The 15,115-nt window shown below is 49.5% G+C and overlaps 1 protein-coding gene across 1 annotated transcript; it reads left to right on the top strand.

Annotated features, from left to right (window-relative positions):
* The first annotated feature begins 1,728 nt into the window (after positions 1–1,728).
* LOC146025852 (ankyrin repeat and SOCS box protein 11-like) lies at positions 1,729–15,076 on the top strand. The gene is made up of 5 exons (XM_083155962.1): positions 1,729–2,181; positions 7,610–7,804; positions 9,033–9,226; positions 11,733–11,861; positions 12,752–15,076. Exons 2-5 carry the CDS (start codon positions 7,645–7,647, stop codon positions 12,971–12,973), a joined length of 705 nt encoding a protein of 234 aa, XP_083012088.1. The 5' UTR covers positions 1,729–2,181; positions 7,610–7,644; the 3' UTR covers positions 12,974–15,076.
* Positions 15,077–15,115: the final 39 nt, after the last annotated feature.

Here is a 15,115-nt window from a genome sequence, read left to right as displayed (position 1 = left end):
GCGCCGCAGGTTCCCCCGGCGGCACGGACACCCCTGCACGCACCAGCACTGCAGGGACGCCGGGGACGCAAGTTTTTTACACAGGTACCACAGTTGGCTAACCCTCCATGCTGGGGGTGAGGGGCGAACTGCCGCCCTCCAGGTGCCGGCGCCCTAGGCAAATGCCTAGAGCTGCCTAGTGGTGGCGCCGGCCCTGAGTGTAGATTAAGCTGGGACATCTTCCAATATTCCAATATGCTGCCCATACGTTGGACAAGATGGTTGGACTAGGGGCAACATGACGATGGATGATGTCACCCAAAGTGGCTTCATTGCTGCAAAGCAGTGGCGTAACTATAAATTTTGCCCCCCCCCCCCCCCCCCCGCCAAAAAGTTTGTGGCGCCCCAATCCCTCCCGGGCTCCTCTCCAGCTTGTTTCCCCAGCCTGTGAACAGAGAAGCTGAAGCAGGATAGAGGAAGAACGCCCATCCTGTACACAGTAGCCAATAGCCGGATCTGTGCACAGTCAATTGAATCAGTAGGGGGATTTGTCATCTCTGCCATGGCCGCACCCGCGCTGCGGCTGACTCACCCTTCGGTGCTCAGCCAGTGGGCAGCGGCAGGCAGCAGCAAGGTCAGTGCCGGCGCCCACACAGACCCTGCTGCTGCTTGCTCCGCCAAGTGGCAGCTTGGGCTGCCTTACAGTAGTTACGCTACTGCTGCAAAGGACGTGGAATGTGAACGTCTTGCTGGCCTTTGAGATGTTTCCAAATAAAGATAAACACCCAACGCCCAACCAGATCTTTTATGTCATTTTTATTTCAAGGGGAGCACGGCTTATATTAAGTAATCTGCCCCTGTTGCATTGCGATGCCCCTCAACAAACTTTTGTCGATTTGAATGACCTGCCCTGAACCACCCATTCATCAATGTTTCCAGCGCTAAGTGTTCCCCTGCTCTGGCCTAGTCTCCACCCCTCCCTCCCCTACTGAGGGTGATACTCGCCAAAGGCATTCACACAGATGGGTGTATTCAATGGTTTTTGCGAGCTGTGACAGTCAGAAGTGCTGACTGCTTGCTGTCACAGCTCGCAGGGTCAGTATTCAACTCCGATGCAGGGGTTAAACAGCGAGGATCGCTTGTTTTCGGCTATCCCCGCCGTTTAACCCCCTTGCCGGGCCGCAATGAATACGGCCCATAGAGTCTGCATCTATGTTGAATCACCCCATTGTGGAGGAGTCTACTGAGTATGGACAGGACTCCAGGAACATGGCACCTGCACCACGTTCACTGGCGCATTCACACGTCACTGGACAATAGCCACAGAGCCCATCTTCCTAGTGACATTTAAAGCTCTGCAGCCAGGGCTGAGCCGACAGAGCCTTGAGCATAATTATATGTATGCAATGTATCTGGTGCGTGTAGCCCCCTGGGGCCCGAGTGCACCGCACATCTTGCACCCATTACAAATACATCAGTGTTACTTTATTAAAATAAAGCTGATAGGTACATGTTGGCTGCATGCAAAAACACCCAGTATTTACCCTTAATGCAAAATACAAATAAAGAAAATAAATGTATTTGCAGTGCAGCATGGTGGCTGCTTTGTTTTGCTTTGCTCCTAACTCACTCATCCCCTATTTGCGCTTAAAGACAGGGGCGTTGACTGTGCTCCGTCATGTACACTCCCTGTGTGCGCTTCGCTCATGCGTCTGCAGCCAGTGCCCTGGCATTGAGTTCTGAGCATGCGCAGTGAAGAGCAGGTTTCAGCACCCTGGAGAGCAGCCGCAGACTGCGCCCTCAGCACCAGAGAGAAGAGAGGGGAAGCCCAGCGGCCGATCTACCTCTTCCATGGGTGGCTCTGAGATGATCTAGGTTCTGAAGGGCCGCACCAGGGACACAGCTGCAGATCCGGGGCTGCGAACGCCAGGCTCAGCACCCCACACTGGCACTGCAACAGCTATGATGCCAGGAGGGCCCTCACCATGCCTCCCAGTGTGCATGCAGGGAGGGGAGCGCTGGTGACAGAGCTGTGCCACCCACATAGGCACAGACAATAGGCAACTTGGTGAGCGTTGTTATTTGCAGAACAATAGCTGATCTGTCACAGCAGCTTCCAGGCAGAACCCAGAGGACAACGCCCCCTACAGAGCCAGCACCGAGCTCAATCCTCCAGCAAGGGTACAGCAGGACATTGCAATGGTGAGATACTGGGGATTGTATTGTGTACCTGCAGATTGCATCACTCAGGAACACCTCAACTGCACAGCCCATTAATACTGCATTGCATTGCACTCAACCTAACAGCCATGCATAGGGTGGGGGGCATAGAACAAAGTGGGAGCTGAAGGGTTAAATTTATTATATCCAATCAAAGGATATTTTTCTTGAAATTACAATGATAATACACATCTACAATTAGCCTTGTTGAGGGTCAGTGTGTTATTAACCTGTGTATAGCAGTAGATATAAGATATGTATTTGTTATGTTATTATAATGTTTTCTTGTTTTTTATGTCTTTGGAAAGACTTGGTTTCATTTCTTATTTATTGGAGACTGTAATGAATGTATTCCTGAGACTGGGTATGGTGTCATGTAAAATGCTGATTGACAGCCAAATAGGTTCTGCAGCCGTCTGTGTTGGGTCAAACTTGTGTAAATGCATTTTTTGCTTTATCACCAATGAATTTCAGTATCATTCTAAGGGTCACTTGGAAATAACACGATTTTTATCCGATTATTAGTGATGTGGTTCGTTAGTGTTGAATGTGATTATTGGTGAAGATGGTCCTATTATTGCAGAGTCATCAGAGTCACTGTCTGCTGGACAACCACACTGTAATGAGGAACATCGCAAATGACTCCCAGTGTATGAAATGTGTGGATGTAACCAGGGGCGTAACTAGAACTTAAAGTTTTTAAGGGCCCCCTATTTTGCAGCTGATGGTGATAAATGTATGTAAAACATAGTTAGACAAGAAGATAGGCCCCCTTCAGCTTTGGGCCCCCATTAGCTCTGGGCCCCATGGCAGCTGCACGCACCCCTTGCACCTATGGTAGTGACGCCCTTGTATGTGACACTCAGCAGTGTCTGATTTAATGCTGGAGATCATCTGTAGTTTGTAAATGTTAATTTAAATGTAAAATGTCCATTGTATATTATTATGAATCAGTCATATAAAAAAAGAAAAACCTCCACATATAGATTATGGGCCTTTTTTATTACATGACATAATATTCTCAAATGTGCTAAACCAGTGGTGGATCCAGGGGGGGGGGGTCGCTTCGGAGGCCTCCCCGCAGTTCAAAATTCATATAGGGTAGCCACACCCACTGCCACCAACTGTCCTTCCAAACTGACTCACTGGCAGTGGGTGTGGCTCCCCTATTTGAATTTTTAACTGTGCTGCAGCCTCTCTTCTGGAGTCACCACTTGCTATAACCATAGCAACCCTAAAGCAGTAGCGTAGCAACAGTCCCCATGGTGGCTTGGAGGTGCTGGGTGGCTTGTGGGTGCTGGGTGTACTGTAGGGACAACTGTACCAGGCCGCCATGCCGCTGTCAGTGCAGCAGGGAAGTGCCTCCGGCCTGAGGAGCCACACCGTAGGTAAGAGGTCCCTCCCAAAATGGCCACCACTTCAGAGGAGACAGTTATCAAGGAAGCTAGAAAAGACGGCGACTATCTTTGATGGGACATTTTCAATAGGATGAAGAGGGCAAGAGCGAACCATGTCGGAACCATAGACACACGGTGGCAATGGTAGCTGGGGTGGGGGATCTTCTAACAATGAGCAGGTACTAGCGCGAGAGAGCAGATAACTGTTCACCTGGACAATCCATGCTACACTGCAAGGGGAGCACAGATGCATGCTGGGTAAATACTGGCTGCTTATGCATGTAGCCCTGAAATGTTATTGTCATCACTAGGTTTGAAGTGCAGCCCATCAAACTATTGACCGCAGGTACCGCAGATTGCCGACACATACTGGTAGATCAGGCCAATACGGCACTCCGGAATGGGACAAAATTACATATTGAGCCAATGTCACTCAAGTGTGTACCGGGCTTAGTTCAGGTCATTCAGACCTGATTGCACGGCTGTGATTCTGCAGGCCGTGTGATTATCGATTGACTGGGCATGTGTATCAATCATAGTGCGCATGCGCAAGGCATTCCTGCGATAAAATATTTTTTAAACACTGGCCGTAGGCAAATTGATTAACAAAAGCTGTGGTAACCGGACATTTTCTGGGAGTGTCAGGGAAAACGTAGGCGTGTCCAAGCATTTTCAGGTAGGGTCTGCGACACCGGCCCCGGTCAGCCTGTCTCTATCGCACTGGCAGAGTAGATTCTGGGTTACGCATAGACTGTACACACTGATAAAATCATTCCAAGGTAAGCGGCTGCAATTGGAATTTCTGGAGCATGTCCTCCCCCCCCCTTCCCCAAATCACTGACAGTCTGCTGCCTTGCTGCTTCTGCCGTCGCAGGACACTTCGCACATGTACAGAACGAGTCCTGTGCATGCGCAAAGTGACGATATTTGGCACTTTGCGCATGTCATCAGTATACTAGCACCGCACCGATGAGTCCCCAGTATACTAGCACCGCACCGATGAGTCCCCAGTATACTAGCACCGCACCGATGAGTCCCCTGTATACTAGCACCGCACCGATGAGTCCCCAGTATACTAGCACCGCACCGATGAGTCTCCAGTATACTAGCACCGCACCAATGAGTTCCCAGTATACTAGCACCGCACCGATGAGTCCCCAGTATACAAGCACCGCACCGATGAGTCCCCAGTATACTAGCACCGCACCGATGAGTCCCCAGTATAGTAGCACCGCACCGATGAGTTCCCAGTATACTAGCACCGCACCGATGAGTCCCCAGTATACTAGCACCGCACCGATGAGTTCCCAGTATAGTAGCACGGCACCGATGAGTTCCCAGTATACTAGCACCGCACCGATGAGTCCCCAGTATACTAGCACCGCACCGATGAGTTCCAAGTATAGTAGCACCGCACCGATGAGTTCCCAGTATAGTAGCACCGCACCGATGAGTCCCCAGTATACTAGCACCGCACCGATGAGTCTCCAGTATACTAGCACCGCACCGATGAGTCTCCAGTATACTAGCACCGCACCAATGAGTTCCCAGTATACTAGCACCGCACCGATGAGTCCCCAGTATACAAGCACCGCACCGATGAGTCCCCAGTATACTAGCACCGCACCGATGAGTCCCCAGTATAGTAGCACCGCACCGATGAGTTCCCAGTATACTAGCACCGCACCGATGAGTCCCCAGTATACTAGCACCGCACCGATGAGTTCCCAGTATAGTAGCACCGCACCGATGAGTTCCCAGTATACTAGCACCGCACCGATGAGTTCCCAGTATACTAGCACCGCACCGATGAGTCCCCAGTATACTAGCACCGCACCGATGAGTCCCCAGTTTACTAGCACCGCACCGATGAGTCCCCAGTATACTAGCACCGCACCGATGAGTCCCCAGTTTACTAGCACCGCACCGATGAGTCCCCAGTATACTAGCACCGCACCGATGAGTCCCCAGTATACTAGCACCGCACCGATGAGTCCCCAGTATACTAGCACCGCACCGATGAGTCCCCAGTATACTAGCACCGCACCGATGAGTCCCCAGTATACTAGCACCGCGCCGATGAGTTCCCAGTAAACTATCACCGCACCGATGAGTTCCAACTATAGTAGCACCGCACCGATGAGTCCCCAGTATACTAGCACCGCACCGATGAGTCCCCAGTATACTAGCACCGCACCGATGAGTCCCCAGTATACTAGCACCGCACCGATGAGTCCCCAGTATACTAGCACCGCACCGATGAGTCCCCAGTATACTAGCACCGCACCGATGAGTCCCCAGTATACTAGCACCGCACCGATGAGTCCCCAGTATACTAGCACCGCACCGCTGAGTCCCCAGTATACTAGCACCGCACCGATGAGTCCCCAGTATACTAGCACCGCACCGCTGAGTCCCCAGTATACTAGCACCGCACCGATGAGTCCCCAGTATACTAGCACCGCACCGATGAGTCCCCAGTATACTAGCACCGCAACGATGAGTCCCCAGTATACTAGCACCGCACCGATGAGTCCCCAGTATACTAGCACCGCACCGATGAGTCCCCAGTATACTAGCACCGCACCGATGAGTCCCCAGTATACTAGCACCGCACCGATGAGTCCCCAGTATACTAGCACCGCACCGATGAGTCCCCAGTATACTAGCACCGCACCGATGAGTCCCCAGTATACTAGCACCGCACCGATGAGTCCCCAGTATACTAGCACCGCACCGATGAGTCCCCAGTATAGTAGCACCGCACCGATGAGTCCCCAGTATAGTAGCACCGCACCGATGAGTCCCCAGTATACTAGCACCGCACCGATGAGTCCCCAGTATACTAGCACCGCACCGATGAGTCCCCAGTATACTATCACCGCACCGATGAGTCCCCAGTATACTAGCACCGCACCGATGAGTTCCCAGTATACTAGCACCGCACCGATGAGTTCCCAGTATACTAGCACCGCACCGATGAGTTCCCAGTATACTAGCACCGCTCTGATGAGTTCCCAGTATACTAGCACTGCACCGATGAGTTCCCAGTATACTAGCACCGCACCGATGGGTGCTTGTTTAGTTTCACGGCGGCAGCGTCTCAGTAGCGTCTGTGTCCCCTTGCGGGGCTCGCCACGCTATCTAAAATCAACTCCATGCCAATGTGGATAGTGGGGTTATGAACTATTCACATTGGCATGGACTTTATTTTAGAAAGTTTGCCAAGCGCCGAACCCGGAAATAGCGGGCGACCATGCTGCCGCCGTGAAACTAAACCCACCGATGAGTCCCCAGTATACTAACACCGCACTCATGAGTCCCCAGTATACTAGCACTGCACCGATGAGTCCCCAGTATACTATCACCGCACCGATGAGTTCCCAGTATAGTAGCACCACACAGATGATTTCCCAGTATACTAGCACCGCACAGATGAGTTCCCAGTATAATAGAACTGCACAGATGAGTTCCCAGTATACTAGCACCACACAGATGAGTTCCCAGTATACTAGCACTGCACAGATGAGTTCCACGTATACTAGAACTGCACAGATGAGTTCCCAGTATATCAACACCACTCTGATGAGTTCCCAGTATACCTGCACTGCACAGATGAGTTCCCCGTATATCAGCACCACGCTGATGAGTTCCCAATATATCAGCACCACGCTAATGAGTTCCCAGTATATAAGCACAACGATGATGAGTTCTCAGTATATCAGCATCACTCTGATGAGTTCCCAATATATCAGCACCGCGCTGATGAGTTCCCAGTATATCCGCAATGAGCCAACGAGTTCTTTAAGAAATACAACATATTTGTACCTACTGCCGTTTCCACAACTTTCTCTCTATATTGTGCATTGCCCAGGGGACACCTATGCTGCTCGGCCAATGGGAGGTCAGTGTTTACAACCGTTCTACCCAAACAATAACAAGCACTAACCCACAGCGCGGGTGGAAGGAGCAGGATGTATAATACACTTCTTTGTATCCTCTTTTGCTGTTAGATGTTGCTGTGTGAAGATCTCTCCTCCTGAGATAGATGGGTTTCTACATCAGCTCCTTGTCCCGAAGTCCCTGCACCAAGACCCAGGTGCGACATTACCAAGTGGCCCCAAGCTACAACTTTAAATGGACAGACATCCACTATGAAGCCAGCAGGGGTAACGTGGAGAAGCTGCGTGTATTACTGACCACATCAGGTGGGTGTGCTCGAATAACTCAGTCTAGCACTGGGCTCCACTGTATGACGGGGACTAGTAGTGATCTGAATTCAGCCGGTGGTCGAACGGCCGTGGCGAATTACTCACTCGCGGTGGGGAGGAAGTAGTAGTAGTTTGTTTATTTATTTATAAGGCGCCACAAAGTGTCCGCAGCGCCGTACATAGCAAACATAAAACAAATGACAAGATAATGTACAGGGTGTGGTGATAAAATACAGCATAAATAGGGGTATAGCTGGTAGAACTAAAATCAGCATCAGTTCTGAAGTAGGTGTGCAAATTGTCGAGGATCCTGAAGATGAAGTAGAGGAAGGGAAGAACAGGACAGGAGCACAGGTGAGGTAAAGAGGTAGGGTGAGTACGTGAGGAAGGAGGGCCCTACTCATAAGCGTTAACAGACTAAAAGGAGGTGGGTGGACGAACGAAAAACAATAGGATAAGTAGGAACGGATGTGAAACGGATGGAGGGGTAGGGGAGGCAGGATAGGAGGAGCGAAAGAGGTTAGGAGGAGGAGGGATAGGCTAGTCGGAAGAAGTGGGTTTTGATGGAGCGCTTGAAGGAGGTAAGGGAATCAGAAAGCCTGATGGGTGGCGGGAGGTTGTTCCAGTGCAGGGGGGCAGCGCGAGAGAAGTCTTGGACACGGGAGTGGGAGGAGGTGATTAGGTGAGAGGTCAGTCGGCGGTCAGCAGTGGAGCGAAGAGGATGGGAGGGAGTGTGGATAGAGATCAGTGAAGAGAGGTAAGGAGCGGTGGAGGAGGAGAGAGCCTTGTAGGTGGTGGTGAGGAGTTTAAAGAGAACTCGGAAAGGAATGGGGAGCCAGTGAAGGGAACCAGAATCACCCCTTAGGGCCGTATAGTACTGGCCTGGATGGCACTTGCCACTTAGCTGAGCAAGTTCTTAATTTTGCCTGGCATGCACTTACCCCTAGATACACTACTGATGGCGGTCATCAATTGGTACCAATGAAGTGGTCACAATATAAGTTACACAAGTTTAATAAGTGATAGTTCTGTCCGGGATATGGTCATTGGGTCTACAGCAAGTTGGTCATCACTGTTAGGTTGACATGGGGATAGGTCGACATGTCATTAGGTCGACAGTGTCTAGGTCGACAGTCAAAAGGTCGACATCGGGTACCAAGTCAATCTTCAGGATATCCCTATACATTATTCTTATTTATTATATGGGTCTTCCATTGTGTTGTAGACAAAGAACTGGTGGATCGCAAAGACTATTATGGAAAGACCCCTTTATATTGGGCGGCTTATAAAGGACAACGGATTTCAATGGAGCTTCTCTTGCAGCGGGGGGCCAACGTGAACAGCTGCTGTAAACATGGCGGCACGCCGCTACACGCGGCCATCGGATTGTTCCCAGACTGTGCACTTTTATTAATCCAGGTGAGAATATATCATATCCAGAGGTGTACATAAGGCAGGATGTTGTGGACAGGTTCCTAGCCGGTGTGTATTTAGAATTCCTGGATGGATAGAATGTTTTTCTGTGTCAGCACCCCCTCCCCCATCAGGACTGAGAGAGGTGTCGGGGGTGTTTATAGGGCTTTGATGAGTCTCTGGAGGATTTTCTCTATGAAGTCACTGGAACTACAACAACCTAGTGACAAAGTCATCGCAGAACGCGTGGGGTTGTCTTTGCTTCGATCTAGCAAACAAAAATTACTGACCACAACATCTTCGAAGGGGGGCTGCCGCGATGCCACCCCCTCCACTGCCACCGCCACGCTCGTGGTCCCCTCCAAATGCCTCCGCATATCCTAGGCCCCCGTCGTGGGGCCAGCGCATGCGCAGAAGCTTCTTCGGTACTGTGCATGCACTGGCCTCCAGCCTCTACGAGAAGCTTTTGCAGCAGCCCCCAGAGGCATATTCAGGGTTCCGGGTCCGGGGCATGCAGAGTATTGTCCTCGTACTGTGCATGCACTGAACCCAGTTTTTATGGGCTGTCATTCAGCAATCCAAATAGAGGCATCCCGGAGGAGGGCAACAGCTCCCAATGGGACTGCCATGGGTGACTGGCAGGTCGGACTGGAAATCACTGCCAGTCACAGTGAAGCCAGAGCAGTCTCACAGACTGCATCTGGCCTCACTTAGGGCCTTATTCTAGTTCACTCTTTCTGACAAATTCCTTCTTAGATGGACAAAACCATGTGCACTGCAGGGGGCAGATGTAACTTGTGCAGAGAGAGTTAGATTTGGGTGGGTTTTACTTCAAAGTAAGATCAATATTGCAGTGTAAAAATAAAGCAGCCAGTATTTACCCTGCACAGAAACAAAATGACTCACCCAAATCTAATTCTCTCTGCACATGTTACATCTGCCCCACCTGCACTGCACATGGTTTTGTTCATCTAAGAAGGATTTTGTCAGAAAGAGTGAACAAGAATAAGGCCCTTAGTCAGAGAACAGTGGTGAATGTTACCTGGGGGGGGGGGGGGGGTCTGCAGCCATGCAGCCTATAGGTAAAAACCGCCACTGTTGGTGATGCATATTTACTGTAGGTCTTAGGGAAGAAAGATAGTCATAGGGTTAAATTGGTTGCTACGGGTAACAGCCCATCTTCAATAGAACTCCCACCTTAGTAAATTGACCCCATAGAGTTCACCTATTCACTATGCTATTGTGAAGAGTGGTGTGCATTGTCGGGGAGCATTAGGTTGAGTGATTGTGCGCTCACGTGGCAATAACCTTACAATGCAGTGAGTAATGGTCATAGAGGAACTACACGTTCCAGCATGTCCTGACACAGGTTCAGCAGGTGCGGAACAAAGGGGGGACAGTAGGTCAACATTTTTAAGGCTGACTTACACAAGGTCAACTGGGAAAAACTGCCGACATAAGCAATAGGTCGACCGAGAAATGGTCAACACACAAAAAGGTCAGTTTTTCACATTTATTTTTGTCACTATGTAGATTTCTGCAAGTTGGACCCCCAGTCAGTGTCCCGCATACCCTCGCTTCGCTCCCCTGCTGTAGGTGCGGTGCCCCCCTGCCCTTGTCACACTTTACCGTTCCCATCCATAGTCCATGTGGACCATAAAATATAAAAAAAGTTCCAAAAACAAAAAACCTGAAAAACGTACCTTATCATGTGTTGTCCCTTGTCACGTCAACCTTTTCGTCCGTGTCAACCGACTGCATGTCAACCATAACCGTGTTGACCATATAGTGTCGATCTATTGACTGTCAACAGTTCTAAACACTTTACTAAAGCTTCTAAAAATGAAAAGAGATTCTGTCCGTCATTTCTCTTTTACATCCTAGAAAATGATAGATAGACTCTGATTGGTTGCTATGGGCAACAGCACCTCTTTTCTTTGTTACGTTGTCCTAGTTCTCACATCTCACTGTCCCATACTGTTCTTCCATCCATACATTACCCACAATCCACTACTGCCTCCTCCTAAACCAGCCCATTTAGACAGCAGTGGAGTCACCCCTCGCCCCCACACCCATCATCTGGGGTAGGATAAATCCTGCCTAATCTTCACTTGTAACTCTCACAATGGGGTTTATGGACTAAGATGGGCGTTCTATTGAAGATGACATGTAGCAGAAGTAGAATCTGATTGGTTGCTATGGGCAACATCCTGTTGGCAGTACCCCCTGTCACCCATGAATATCGTCTATTCCCGCAGCCAGAGGGGTTGGGGTCATGGCCATCAGCTCACAGAGCCGCTGGCCATGCCCCCAACAGCGGCAAAACTGAGGCGTGGCCTAACAGCAGTGATGACATTTGCAAGCCACACCCCATTGACAGCAGGCCACGCCCCCATCACCTATCTAAATGTATGTTACTGTGCATGTGTCACAGCCCAGAGTAGAACACAACTGTACAGGAACTTCTTCCGCAGGTGTCTGCTAATTCTGACATTTATTTTGTTTTGCCAAGCACGGTGCCGACGTCAACCTGCAGGATAACTGGGGAGTAACGCCGATGTACCTGGCGGCGTGCAGCGGACAGCTGGAGTGTATCCGGCTCCTGGTACAGGCAGGGGCTGATATCACGTACAAGAATAAGGTATGTACTGTATGTGCAGGGTAATAGGCGCTGATATCTGAGGGACTTGTACAGAACGAGCAGCCTGATTCAGACCCGTTCACCCAGCTGCGCATGCGGGGGTGGTTATCGGTGCATAGCAGGAGAACTCCCAGCATTTTTTATGCGTCCCCATGAAAACGTTGGGCATTCCCCCAGGAACGCAGGCTGCTCAGGACGGATGGCTGACATCAATGGACATAAGCTACCCGCCCCATCTTCATCCAGGCACTCCTAAATAAAAGTCGAGGTGAGTTCACTCGCTCAGCGGGTGGCGTTTTTACCCGCTCGATATGCAGCAAAGCATAGCTCCGCCCCCGACACCCAGAAGTCCCGCCCCGGAATTCTGATTGGCCCACAGGCCATTCTGTCAAATATAATGGATGACCATCAATAGCTTAAACTATCGATGGTTATCCATCAGATAGTTTACGACTATCGAGGGCTGGCTGCAGAATCGCCAAAGATGGCGACTGCACTGATGGTCAGAATGCAGCCCCCGGCCATTATAGAAGTTCCCAGTTGCTCTACCATTTGGGAAACCTCCAGACACCAGACCAAACGAAACCTAACATGCACCGTAGAGCTAAGGATGGCCGTCCCTACGTACAGCCGCGTCTGCGCGGGAAACCAACAACTTCCCCAGTGAGAGATGGAGAGATAAAGTCAGCAGAGGTTTTTATGTCTAGGAACGAGTTCTACCAGAATTACGACCGGGGGTTGAAATGGGGAATCCAAAATATGGCTTTGGATGGTAGTTAATCCAACAGGGGTCTACTCAGCAATTAAAATGATAAATAGATGTTGTATAATTTTATAATGAATGTTATTTATGCAAAGTGTCCCTGTAATTATTTATCTTTGCATTGTAGAAAACAGGACTACCTCCCAAGCGCCTGGCGTCCCAAGTTGGGTTCATCGCCTGGATTGAGTCCTGCTCCCATCAGCCTCGTTCACTCAAGCACCTAAGCCGCCTGCGTATACGCTCCAGCCTGGGGCCCCAGAGGCTCCGAGCTGTTCGGACATTCAACCTGCCACAATCACTGAAGTGCTACCTTATGTTTGAGGACCTTGTTCTGCAGGAGACTCTCTAACATCCGATGTGACAGCAGGTGTATTGCTGAGCACCGCTGTTCATTATCCAGTGTTCTTGCTCTTGTCTGTACAGTGGGAACGTCTTTCTTCTGTCCATTAATGGTGACAAACATGAATCTGCTGATCAGTGTCGTACGGGGAACAGAGAAAAACTCACTATTATAATGCACTTGATCGCTGCGGGCTTCCATTAACTTATAATAGTAGCAGTTTGGCCGAAGTATTCCATTACTGCCCAATGTAAATGGGACACGGTGGTCTATCAGTAGTCCGGAATAGGCGAGCCCCCTCTTGCAGCTCAGAGAATAATCCCTCTGGACCAGAGGTTCCCAAACACGGTCCTCAAGGCACCCCAACGAGCCAGGTTCATGGCTCAGCACAGATGGTTAAATCAGACTGACTGAGCTACTAATTAAGTCACCTGTGGCCAAGCATGGATATGCTTAACACCTGGACCGTTGGGGTTCCTTGAGGACCGCGTTTGGGAACCTCTGCTCTAGACAATTCTACAAAACGATTTTGCTTAATTCAAATTGTTTTGCGATTAGTTACCTGTCTAAGGGGCCGAATTCGGGGGGTGGGGGGGTTGGGGGGGTCTGACCCTTCCACAGCTCTGTGACAGAGACAGGCTGATCAAGGCCCTCACCGACCTCACAGACCCTCCCCTAAAGCGCCTGGACACGCCTCTGGTTTTCCTGTCACTCCCACATGACACCCGGTTACCGCCCCCAAACGCCGGCTTCCTGTCAGTCAAATTGCGAAGGGGGTTGCAATTATATCCATACGCTATTTTTGACTTGGGCTCGATCCCTACGCATGCGCAGTCCTCCGATAATCGAACGGTTTGTGAATTCACACAACAGCAATCAACTCTGAATTGGGCCCTAGGTCATTAGCTGAGTCGGCCACACATTAGTCAGACAAACTTATAACAGATATTTGCAGACGTGGGGCCTGATGTGCTAAGCCTTAAAAAGTGATAAAATGGAGAGTGATAAACCAACAGCCAATCAGCTTCTACCTGTCATTTTTCAAACACAGCCTGTGATATGGCAGGTAGGAGCTGATTGGCTGGGTTTCTTTATCTCCATTTTATCACTTTTCAAGTTTAGTCATCTGGCCCGTGATGAGGCTGGACTACGGCTTAACAAGAGCATCCATAAACACACAACACACTAGCCAATGTGGCTACCATTTTGGCAAACTTCTACTTAGGTTCTTCCTTCCATAGTCTACCTATGTTTGGTTTTCTAGTCTTTGCCTCCTTGCAAAGCAGCATAGAACTCATTGCAAGAAAATGTGAACCATCGATCTACAGTTACAACTAACCCCACATAAAAAAAGTGCATGCTGGGTAACAATTTCCTGGAATGACGCCTGTTACTATAATAGGACTGCTGCCCTAAATCTGCAGTTGGAAGACACAGACGTGGCTCTTGCTGCCATTTGGCAAAGATGCTGTAAATAGCCAACATTCCATAGCAACATCTTTCACTATGGAAACAGACTCCGCAGTGCACAGTTTGGTTCCATGGTTACAGGTGTTCATAAGGAGAGTTAGCGTGTCTGCCAAAATGGTAGCAGCAGCCATGTTTGATGCCTTCCAGTATCACAAGTTATCACTGAGTGGTGGTACCCAGCACGATCATTTTAACTAGGAAAATATGTTTTAATATCATTATTGAATGGAGTTGTCTTTTAACTACATTATTTGCAGACAGGTTTGGGCTCAACAGCCTAATTCCAGTCACATTAGTGGACCTCATCTCAGCCATTTTAAGGGCCGGGCCAACTACTGACTCAAGATGGCTGCCTCCATTATGTTTACGTGACTGGTACACCTTACCATAAAGGGAACATAGCTCATTTCTAAGCTGTTGCCATACAGAACAAAATAAAGCAAGATAATCGCTGGAACAAATTAATATTACCAGGAATTTGTGAGCGGCCCACCACCACTGGATTGGGAAAAGATAGTGTGCTGTGTGGGTCATATTTCAGTCATAGAGGTAAAATATGTGATCCGACATCGAATGGGGCTTTGCATAATAATATTAATTAATAGTTTTGTTTTTTTAAATAAAGTTTTTATAAATAACCCGCTTACTTTTCCTTCTCAACTGCTGTTTTATTATGAATGT

Source organism: Crinia signifera, chromosome 8 (genome assembly GCF_055691185.1).
Source record: "Crinia signifera chromosome 8, ASM5569118v1, whole genome shotgun sequence".
Taxonomy (NCBI): domain Eukaryota; kingdom Metazoa; phylum Chordata; class Amphibia; order Anura; family Myobatrachidae; genus Crinia; species Crinia signifera.
This window is presented reverse-complemented; position numbering and strand designations above follow the sequence as displayed.